General features: G+C 39.8%; 1 protein-coding gene across 1 annotated transcript in view; it reads right to left on the bottom strand.

Annotated features, from left to right (window-relative positions):
- LOC112460800 (basement membrane-specific heparan sulfate proteoglycan core protein-like) overlaps positions 1 to 12,087 on the bottom strand; it is a gene marked incomplete at its 5' end in the record, with an annotated part of 140,869 nt that overhangs the window by 90,663 nt on the left and 38,119 nt on the right. Inside the window, one exon of the mRNA XM_025025669.1 lies at positions 1,481 to 1,708. Coding sequence (XP_024881437.1) covers positions 1,481 to 1,708 — 228 coding nt within the window. The remainder of the gene's footprint in view (positions 1 to 1,480; positions 1,709 to 12,087) is intronic.

Here is a 12,087-nt window from a genome sequence, read left to right as displayed (position 1 = left end):
AATGGAAATATAACACTCGAATCGTTTTTTTTTTCTTTTTTTTTTTCAATAACCGGGTTAGATGTTAGATCATTATCTTTTTATCACAGTATTCTTAACTTTCAATATCGAAAACTATCTTATATATACTATTAAGGAATAAATGTGTATAATGTTCGATTTGTTCGTATATAAAAATCTAGATAAATACTATTAATAATATCTTTAATTATCAGTACAAAGCTCGATGTGATGCTCAATCGCGCCAGGTGCATAAAAGCGTAAAGCTTGAGAACAATTTCACCACATTCGCCGAAAGGTACGAACGGCTTTCACGTGTAATTACAGCAACGTATTACAATCTCGCGGGGCAAAAGAACTTTTCATTACGACTCCTCCACGCTTCGAAATAATTGCGAACGAATTATATTCGCCCCGGGTCGAACTTGCGGCCAAAGGAAATCGCTCGAATCGCAATTTTCCCGAGTCACCACCGTTGTTTCTGGGTTAGAGGAAAGTGGTGGGAACGGGGAGGGGGATATACGTATATTTCCTTTCTACCTCTGTTTTTCATGGAGATTAATCGAACGCTGTCGCGGCCGGGGCATGTTACTCGGCGCCATGCGATCCGTCGCGTTTCGGAGCGATTCCGGAAGTGGCGTTATTAATGACATCGTGGGGTTGATTGCTTTTCGACGGGAGGGTACGAAACCCCGGCGCTATCGTCCCCTCGTCCCCTTCTTCTCGTCGAAATTCCCACTCTGCCGCCCTCCTCCCCTTGTAATCGATGAAAAATGTTTCAATTTCGTCTCGTCGAGGGTCCGCTTTCATTTTCGGACTGAATAAAAAAAAAAAAAGATTCCAGCCGGACAAATCGGATCACGCGCCGGTTAAATATTCGCTCTGGCCTCTTTCGCAGCGAGAAAATATTGATACCGATACACATGGAACGTAGAGAGGAAGGTGGAGGGAAATAGGGATCGAAAGTATCGCGCAGCTCCGAAATTGACGGTCTTTTGCATATTTATACGCGGGTAACTTGTTCCGCGGCTATATTCGGGAAATTCGAGACATTCCTCGGGAAAATATTCGGTACTTTTTTTTGCATAATAGCCGGGGCGTGCGAGCAAGTGATTCGTTTTACAAGCGAATGAAGAATCTCTGACGCGCGAAAACCGCAGTTTTCTCTTGCACCGTGTAAACTGCGATCGAACGAAGCTTTGATACGGAAGTTTGGATATTTTTATGGAGATACGAAGTGGAAAAAGCATCACCATAGACGGCCGTGTAATAATATTTATTTTTACTTTAACTAATTTACTATTTTTCTTCACGTTTGTTTGCGTTTTCTCGTCCTCGTGAAAATAAAGAAGCCACGTCTGTAGGTCTGATTAGGCCTGCATTTCTCGCGAAAAATTTATTTCAGAGGAGAGGCAAAAGGTTGACGCGGTATCGTGCCGCGTCGCGCGCAATTAACGTTAATTGGAATGAGCGCACTCACTGTTAAGCTCTATGACGACGGTGGTGGTGGGTGGCGGCGCTAATTGAGTGTTATTCGCTCGGCAGGACAGCTTGGCGTGATGATGCCTCCTCGTGAGAGCTTTCACAGTCACGTTGCTGATGGTTACGACGTTGGTCTCGCCGCCTGGCCCTTGCGTCTCTCGAACCTCGGTAGACGCATGGATGTTCTGCGATTCCAGATACCACGAGACTGACGGCCTAGGTTTGCCTGCAGATAAAATGGAATTATGATTAGAAGAATATAACAGAATAATGTGTTATGCTGCGTTAAAATTGTAGATTATTTAAAATTTAATTAACTAAAATCTGATTACAAAATACTGTTGAATTATAGCAAACGTAATTCGTAAAATATATGAAACGCAAGAATAAAAAAACAGATATTATACGTAATAAAAAAATAATAATGTGTTGTAAAGTAAAACCAATATAGTATCATATAAAATTAATAGACAAAATCAAATTTTAATGAATATACTATTTCCCGAAGTTTAAATATCATAAAAAATTCTAGGAAACGTATTACATTTCAAATATTTCGTATTACTGAAATGCATATAATCCATTTTAAATTATTCAACAGCATGCAAAATGCTTCGAAATTACCTAATCTTCTTAACTACAGACATTGAGATCATCTTAAAATAAAGTTAAATATTTTCCTGCCTAATTAGTTATCAAACAGAAAAGTTTATGAACCCGTTCAGAAGTCTTTCAGAAGACTTTTTTAAAGCCCCCCTATAAAACTTTAATTAACACATTCGACAAAGCCGTCATGTTACAATTGTAACACGTCGAATCAGGGCTGAAAAAGATTCAAAAGCGACAGACGACGTCTGTCATTATTCTTCTGCCAATAAGCGGATCGACAACGGGGGTAATTCGAGTGGCATGTCCCAAGGGCCACGACGTGGATGTCGCCGTCAATCACCACGGCGGACGGGCCTCATTCGACCGAAACAACGGCACGAAGGTACTTCACGTCTCCCATTCTCGAGAGACCGCTACCTGTGGCTCACCACCGCCGACTGTTACGGCTAATTATGACGAAAGGGCATTCCGAAAGTGCGCGCTATCGAGGTAGATCCGGGCTCGTGAATATACTGAAGGCAGCACCGCACGTCACTGGTTTACTACTGGCTAATTAGCAAGGTATACTTGTCGTTCCTGGATAAGCAAGCTGGTAAACTATCAGACTAAGACATAGAGAATTGTCTGCTAGAATACTCCCAAATGGCATGTAAGCCGGAGTCGACAAATAAATCATCCAACAATATAGCGATCAGAGACTGATTCGGTATAATTTTAAATACTTGTTTTTTATTATTCAAAATAAACTTCTAGTTTTATGTATGTAATAATCGTAGATTATTCGTCAGTAATTTTTTGAGAGCAAATTTCTTCTCGTTTCATTATAGCTTGAAAAGAATTCGTACCTAATAAAATTTCTAGTCCTTTTAATGCTTTTTTAATATCAATTTTGTAAAAGTATAAAATATTTCTATAAATTTTTCTTTTAACAGTACTTTTTTCTATTGACAAAACACTTTAAATTATATTCTGTTATTATTTTAATGATAAATAATTATAAAAAGTTTCAAGTAAATTTTAGTTGCAAATGTTAATTTTCTTAGTTTTTAACATAGAGATGTTTTAAGAGAACCTGATTTAAAAATATTAGGAGCAAATATAAGACTGTGAAATTTTAGAATCTTAATCTCAAATTATGTTTTCCGTGTCGATTCCGAAAACGTCTTGTAGCAAATAGTATTACTGCACAAGCAAACAGCGGCATGTATTATCGAGCGCTGTCCGGTATTAACAGATACCTAACCATCCGCCGGCTAATCAACAGTTATTCTAGATGAACCATCTGTCTATCTAGCTCACAGACGGGTTGCCCATCCTAGCTGTCTACATGGATATCTATCCAATCAAAGACACGACTGTACATCACGTATACATCTTGTCGAAAGCCGTCATCATTGATATTGATAGTTAGAACGTAATAATTAGGAGTAGCTATTTGCTCAGTTAGAGCTCTACATTAATAATCCGAAGATTGACATTTGTGCAATCAATGTCGGATGCACGATGCCAAAATTTGTTTATGCATATGACTGAAAATTTTGATTTTCCTTGCTTGTTGCACTTTAAGACAAAATCTTTCCAACTTGCGTATTTCCTTTTTACCTATGAGTTGTTTGAACATAAATGAATGAAAAATGTTTACAATTCCTCAATTTAGCCATCAAAACTATAGTTATGCAACTGCAGTTTTATATTTTTATTCAATTTCAAAAAGGAAAAAAAGTTGTATAAATAACATTAGTCTAATTAGGAATAATCTTGTTAATTTAATACATTGTGTTCTTGTTTTAATGAAACAAATATTTATTTCATTAATACTGTCATTGAATTAACAAGATTATTTCCAATTAGACCTAATACTGTTGATAAAGCATAATTTCTTTCTTAATTGCACAACAAATTATTATATTATCAACGCGTGTAAAAAAGATCTATGTAATTAAAAATATAATAGCGCTGAACCAAGATGCTTGCATAAAATTGTTATTTGCGTCACATCAAGGATTCGTTATTTGTATGTGACGCAGACGCAGACTGCTGATGCAGTTTATTCTGCGTCTACCTGCAGCGCTGGAACAACTGCAAATGTTTGTCCTCTCACTGTTCTTAATGCGCGGGTGACACGGATTTGCGTATTTTGCGAAACAAGCTTTAGCATAGAATAGTTGAAGCTTAAAATAATTTATCAAATGCAGATTATATGAATGTGCATAACAAACGAACGACGGAAGCACAGAAAGAAACAAACAGGTAATCCTATGCGCGCGTTATGGTGGGATACGTATTATCTACAATCGCGTTAATTTCCCGAGCACAATGCGCTGAAATCGCATTAATTTCCACGGAGTACACGTTCATTAAACAATAACCAGGAAATGAACAGACTCCCCGTCGCGAGATCGAAGCTACTCTGCGCGTTCAGGAAGCGTGTTTGTTGCGAGATGGATGACCCTAGAAAAGCTTCTTAATTAATACAATAATGAGCACATACATCGAGATATCAATGAAGAGAGCGACAATCAAAAAGTACTTCCCAACATAAATGCGTTACTAGGAATTTATAATTTTTCTCCCCATAGATTTCTTTGTCTTATTTATTACACAATTTTTCATTAACTATTACATGAATTATGGTCTATATAATTTGTTAATTTAGCAAAATATTAAATGTGCTACTAAAAGATCCACCAACATCTCACCTGCGGAGAAACCTTCGAAATGATGGAAGAATTTCTTTTCGAATTGGAATGTACCGTATCATACTCGGTAGGTTTCGCAAAGAAATTGTTATCGTAATTCATATTCGAGAATAATATCACACGCTTTCGCGACTTCCTTCCTGTCGCGACGGCGTTTCCGCATTATCTCGTCGCGAGATAACCTCGTTTCAAAAAGAGAGCGATAATAAGCGTTCATTAAGTCCTACACTATAATTAATTCCGCCATCGAGACCACTGCTCCCATTGTTCCCCACGGAATAATTTCCTGCCGCTCCGCAGGATACAAATATATCCCGTCGGAGGGCTTTTCCCCATCCGTTTCCTTGCGTTTGCGGACTCGCTTTAGAGCGAATCTCACAGTCATAATATATGAAACACTCGAGAACACTTCTCGAGAAAAAATATCGAAATTTCGATAGCTTAACGAACAAATTGAATTACCGAAAACTGGAGGTCTTCCCCGTGGATAAAGCTTCGAGCTATCTGAACGAATTTTTATGTCAAATGGATGTTGGAATTTTACTTTAAATATGCCCGCGTTACGAGACGCGTAAATTTAAGAATACCCTTTATATCCGACTGCTTTAGATTGCATTTATGCGTGCCGAATAATAAAGTGGCGCAGGTTATTACGGCTATTATGACTTCTATGACCGGATTGCGCGCACTCAGAAAACCTCGCGTATTAAAAGTCGTCGCGAACTAAACTCATTACTGTGCCGTACCCTCTGTCACGGCACTGTCACGGCGTATTTTTATGATGTTACGGCATTTTAAACACAGCTACCGCGTAAACGCATCCCAGAATCGTCGGCGTAGTCGCTGTTGCGTTCGTTCTCGTTAAGAAACGAAAAAGAACGATGCCGAGTATATATTTGCACGGATATTTTCGCGGCGCGAATACCCGTTTCCTGTGGGCGTTGCCTTATCGCTTTGCGTGTTTCCAACCCCGATAATTTTTCCGCCGAACAATTCACGCGTTACCGTAATGAATATATCGCGATGAAACAAATGAAAGCAAAGTGATCACTCAAAGTTGTAAAGATAAATGCGCATTAGCGTTGATTGTATCGGTTATTACGTAAAAGGTATTAAATATTAAAACCGATAAATAATCTTTTAATAAACTAATGTCAATAAATATCAATTTAATAAATCGATATAGCAAACTGATATTAGACCACGCTATTCTGAAAATCGATTGAATTTTAATCATCGATATACGTTCCAATCGAGTCTCAATTTATCCAAAGGACAAACTTTCGAGTTCACTGAACTCCCTTGTTCGGCGAATGTACGTACTCTTTTCCGTTATTAGCATGTGTAAAACGTGCACGCTTTTCACGGTGGTGCAAAGCCAAGGACATAATCGGGATGCGCGAGACGTGCTCGCGAAATACGTGGGGGGGGAATAAAAACGTCGTTTCGCCGCGAGACGAGAAGAGCGAGGAATGCGAATGGAGGGGAAACGTTGCGTCATGGCTGCTGGGTCGCGTTAAAACAAACATTTCGCTCCGTGACGCTGTAAAATTGCGTTCGATGCAACGCGGTGCCGACAATGCAGCAGCCGGACAGCGGAGCTGTGGCGCGGAGGGTGGTGGAGACACCCCGGTGGAAATACACCGTGTATTGTGTGGTAACAATACGCGGCAGAATGAGCGGCCAGCGCGTCGCGTCGCGGGCGCGGCGCGTTTCACCAGCGCTTTTTGAAGAATATACCCGCAGCGAAGCCCCCGGTTTTAAACACGGGGCCGCTCGCTCACTTTACGCGACGAATGCGCTCGAAATGCGAGCAGGGGTCAATTATTTTCAACAACCGCGTTGAATCGACGACGACCGCGGGCGAGCACAAGAGCGCCGTGATTGGAGAAGAAACCCGAGGTTTGAACTTTACGTGACGATACGCGTGACGAGGTTTTTTTTTTATTTTGCACAGCGAGAATGAATGAATCAGTATTTTTACATTGAAAGCATTTCCACGGAGCTTTTATTTACTTAAGGCGATTGCGACTGATTGTTTTTGCAAATCGAGTTCTAAAATAACCCGCGTTGCGGCTCATTGTGGAAGATTTGCAAATGAAAGTTTCTCTCGAGATTCGGGAACAGTAAAATCTATATGCGCCATGTAGCCCATGTAATTTACATTTGAAAAGTCAAACAGCTCTGAAATCTGATGAGAATCTGTGAAAACAGTCAATCAAAAGTAAAAATTCAATCTTGGTAACATAGTTAATATTTGTTACCAAAATTGGACAAATTATGCAGAGGAATTAAATAATGTTATAATATGTGCTAAAAATATATAAAATGAGAGAGAAATTTATTCAACATTATATTATTGTTTAAAACGTTAAAATTTATAAGCCCGATTCGATATCATTATACGTATATCGGATACGCGTAAATGCCAGTGGTGAATTAGAAATAACTAATACGTATATCGGATACGCGTAAATGTCAGTGGTGAATTAGAAATAACTATAATGTCACCCCGGATATATCTGTTTATGCTGATCGGACACGAAGTTTCCTTTTTAGAGAACGTTTGCATAATGTAAATTTCTGAGCATCGTTGCGCAGTAGTTCCCCTCGGCATACCGTAGCCCAAAGTTCTGTTGATATTAGGAATTACAGCCAATGCGTTATATACAGTTTGAATTTATACAAGATACACTGCGCGGATTTCTTGGCCCCAGCCATTTGCAAACCTCAAAGCGGAATGAAAGAAGCGTTACTGCTAAGAATCGCAAATATGAAAGTACAAATCCAACGAAGCCTGAGTTACTACAAACTTTGCCACTTGCAAGGCGCGCGTAAAATAGAAAATATTAATGCCCGATTTATTTGCAAAGTTTCGCGTCGCTTCGCATTTTGAGAGGAGAACAATTTCGTGAACGCAACGATAAGTTATTTCGTCTCGAAACTTATTGCTTCGATAGAGATTAAAAAAAAAAAAAAACTTTAGAGAAGTCGTTAAACTCTACGTAAGGGTATAACTATTGACTTTCTCGCGATATTGTATACACCAAATATTAATTTCATATTTAATGGAGCATGATTCTCGCCAAATTGCACATAAAGTAGGAAACATTAATGTAAAACTTCGTAATTTTACTTTCTAGTCTCTACTGCGATATTCCTTTTGAATAACTTCGTAAATTAGCTCGTTTTAAAACGCGGTACAAAAATATCTTTGGATAAATCGGAGAATTTTCTCTCGCGTTCTTAAATAACATACCTCGCAGCAGAAATATCTTTGCATGGTATGCGAGGATATCGCAGGACTAACGACGAGGCGCCACGAGGTGGACGAGGTCAGCTCGTAAGGGACGGCATGCATTTTGCAAGATTTTATGCCACAATAAAATAAATTAAAGCCCATCGCTACTGCTATCCTCTCGTGAGTTGAGCGAACCGAGAATTCTCTGATATAGGTTCTTTCAAAATTAAAACAATTTTAAATATGTTTATATAATGTAAGATAGCAACGCAATCTGACTTTTCTAGTCTCTAACGTTTAATTATGTTAATTTAAAGTATAATTAAAGTCGATTTTTATTAAAATTTTATAAAAATTGATTACAGATAATTTAGACAAATATTTTACAGCTACTGAAGGATGCTTTCGCTGCTGTACTAGAATCTCGAAAGATTCACATGACGAGAGAATCGTGCTCAACACCAATGTTACACGTGCATCAGACAGCAAAGTTTAGAATTGAAAGCGCGACAAAAATGTATAGCCTCCAATGCCTAACGACATGTGTCGAACGATACATTTCACTCGTTTCCTCCTCTCTCGCGAAAAACAGCGTGACACCAACATGCTGACGCTTATGAAACACCCTGTACGAAGCGGATGGAAACGCTTTGCATATGCAGCCCGGCGTAAACAGAAGCGCGTCATGTCGGATTTTATCCCTCGGCCGTTCTTTCGAGCTGTCCGCCGCGTTTTGTCTCTGACTCGGATTCGCATTGGCAACTACTCGCGAGGCGAGTTGCTTGTTGCGCGTGTCGTAAAATGTCGCGTTTCGGCCCAGTCGAAATGTCAAAAGCGTATTGCGCAAGGCGGACGTCGGTTCGCTTTGCTCGAGTCATCCTGTTATATCAATGACGAGTGCGAGGAAGAAAGAAAGAAAGAAAGAGAGAGAAAAGACGCATTCCGTTTTAGACGCATCAGTTATTATAATTATCACTTTCACAGACGTGCAAAATGCAACTGAATCAGCAATATATCAATGACACAACTGTATTAATAATATTTTCTCTGATATTAATCACACGTTATTGATTACCAAGAAAATATATACGCATCATCCTGCATTCGAATTTGCACGCGAGAAACTTACGAATTAAAAATGCACGTCGGAGTCGTCGGACGATACCAGTCGTTAATTCGCGAAACAATTATATTTTCGTAACATTGTTTGCGAACATGACGTTTTCGTTTTCTCAGATACGAGCTTTGTACCTCGTGTTTTTGTACCTTGTCTTCTCGGATACATTTCTCTTCGCAAACAGTAACAAGCGACAATCCCTTTTTGTAGTAGTTCTCCTTGTTCGCGTCTAAGGATAGTGACATTAAGGAAGACGGAAAGCGATTTACGTCAGTATAGGGCATTACAAACATAGCCACTCGGCGCACTAAAATTGCCGCGTTGTATCATGTACCGAGAGATTCATGTGAAATGATAACGCGCTCTTGCACGTTGATAGCATATTTGTGCGAAATTTTATTTAATGAAACCGATACGTAGTAAGCTATTATGAATACAATATATATAAAAGCAGCGTATAAATATAAAAAAAAACAGGTTTGTGTGATCTATCAAAGAAAGAAAGAAAGAACGCAAGTAGATTACCCGCAGTATCTGCGAAATTGATCTCATGCTACGTCACTAGAAATAATTTAACTGTACTATAATAGCGCGATTGCGTACACATTATACAGCTTATTAATGTTCAGCAAATAATAACAAAGTGTATAAAATAGCGCACTGTACTATTCCGAATTGCTACGTGATACCGCATGGGTCAATCATACGTTCCGCTCTGGTTTATCCGGGTGGACATCCTCAGGGACAACTAAGTAACAATTTGAGACCGCAAGTAATATTCGCCCGAGCACAAGTCTGACAGCGAAAACGATGCCTCGAATCGTTATCCGAAAATTCGGCGGTAAGCTATAGGATGCGAGCAGCCACGAAAGCTGCATTCGAGCGAGCTACCCTAATCCCGCTTCGCATTAATAGGGTCTTTATTTCTCGCTGACGTTGCTAGCTCGATAAACCGGCTGCGCCGAACTCGTACGGGGGGCGCCGTGCTAAATCGTGTGCCGCGAATAAACTGCGATTACGGACCAGGTGAGCAGCTCGAAGAACTCGCCGAGCCATGGGTAAATCGATGACGATCATTAAAACTGAATTATATGCCCTGCGCATTAATACCGGAATTATGTGCCACTTTTGTGTGTGTGTGTGTGTGTGTCATTATATTCCCTGATAAAATTGGCCATAAACGAGTATTACTATTAGTTACAATATTTTTGCTTTTACTAGTAGACGCACTAAAAAAAGGTTTTAGTTATAATAACCAAGGCTTGGTTAAATAGTTTCAACTAAAGTTTAGGGATTATGACGAAATAATTTGGTTAATGTTAACAAATTTGGTTAACATTAACCAAATATTTTGTCATAATCACTAAACCCTTTAGTTGAAACTATTTCACCAAACCTTGGTTATTATAACCAAAACCTTTTTTCAGTGAGCATTATTATTGTTACTACTATTTTTATAGCCATTTTTTTATGTTATAAAAATTTAATTTATTTGTATAAAACATCTGAAACAATCTGTGTAAAATATCCAGGATAATGTAGCAATTGGGCAAAATTTTTGCCAAGAATGAATGTTTGATACCGTTTTATTGACTTCGATGTTAAAAGTGTCATTAATTTTCCGAAATACAGGAAATTAATAATTGCTGGAAAAATCGAATGGTTATTATTCGCGGAAACATTTGGCAAAAAAACGCGATATATTTTCCGAGATAACAATTTTAGTATTCCCCTTGGCATCCTAGGACGCGTTTTATTTCCTTTTATATCGGCCAACGATTTCCGCGGCGTACATCGCGCGCTTTGAACCTTGAATTAAGCCGCAAAAATACTCGCACTTTTCTAGAGGCCAACCCCGGTCTTTTACCTCTCCGTTTAATACGTGCGTAAACTGCCGCAGCGGCAGCGGCAGTGGCGGCGAACGCTGTATTATGAAATTGGCGTGGACGTATTATATTTTGTAAGCGCAGGTGCAATGCGTGCCTGTATCCCGGTAGTGTACACGCGCTATATCAGGATGCTTTTCACGGTTTTGCCGGTTTCGGGCAAAAGAGGTTTCCATGTCTGCAAAAAGCTGCATAATTATCGCGCTCACTGACGCGAGAGAAGAAAATAAATCTGTAGCAGAAATGCAGTCTGCAACTTCCAACTGAACAAATATTTGTGCAAATGCATTTGCAGATTTTGTTTGGCTCCAGATTTACTATTTATTTGTTGACAACACAATGACATTGTTACTTCGTATTTCAGTCTAAATTGAATCTGCTTTCATAATTCAAGCTCATGGCTCGATATCATAAAAGTGTTTAATGTTACAAATACGGAAGTGGCGAGAGAAGATAATTGATTACGTTTCTCCTAAGTGCGGATGTTATCAAAAGAAGCAAACGAAAGAAGTGTGTTGCACGCTAAAAGTCAGGGAAGCACGACGAAGTTCGCAAGGGAGCAACGAGCGGAAAAGTCGTGCAAACAAGTGGCGCTCTGTATTTCTCGGCGAATGAGAAATATGAGCAATCAGCTGTTCCCGAAGAGATCAGACGAGCGGGCGCGAGAGTTTCCTATCAGGGAGGGAAACGATAGCGAGAGAAATGCGCTAGTGTGGGGAAAAGACGGCAGAGTACAAATGCGTCGAAAGTTCGCTCGTCGCATTTTCCGCTTGATGTGTTGCGGCAGAGCGCGGTCCTTCTTACGCGCTCCGCCTCTCTCTTCCTTTTCTGTCGCATCTCGCATTTCGTCACGAGCTTTCCGCCCCCGAAGTCATCAGCTATACCTGTACCCGCGGACGCGAAAAACTCGAGCGGCAAGTCGGACGAGGCGAGCTCGTTTCGTTCCCGTGTGACAAATCACCTGTCCCGAGGAGCGCGCTTCCGCTCGACGCCGAAACGCGGCGAAAGGTGAAATTGCAACGACGCGACAGTAAAAACGCGTCGCGTTGTGGC

Source organism: Temnothorax curvispinosus, unplaced genomic scaffold (assembly GCF_003070985.1).
Source record: "Temnothorax curvispinosus isolate PA1 unplaced genomic scaffold, ASM307098v1 QBEX01010810.1, whole genome shotgun sequence".
Taxonomy (NCBI): domain Eukaryota; kingdom Metazoa; phylum Arthropoda; class Insecta; order Hymenoptera; family Formicidae; genus Temnothorax; species Temnothorax curvispinosus.
The sequence above is the reverse complement of the archived record's forward strand: the minus strand, read 5'-3'. Positions and strand labels throughout refer to the sequence as shown.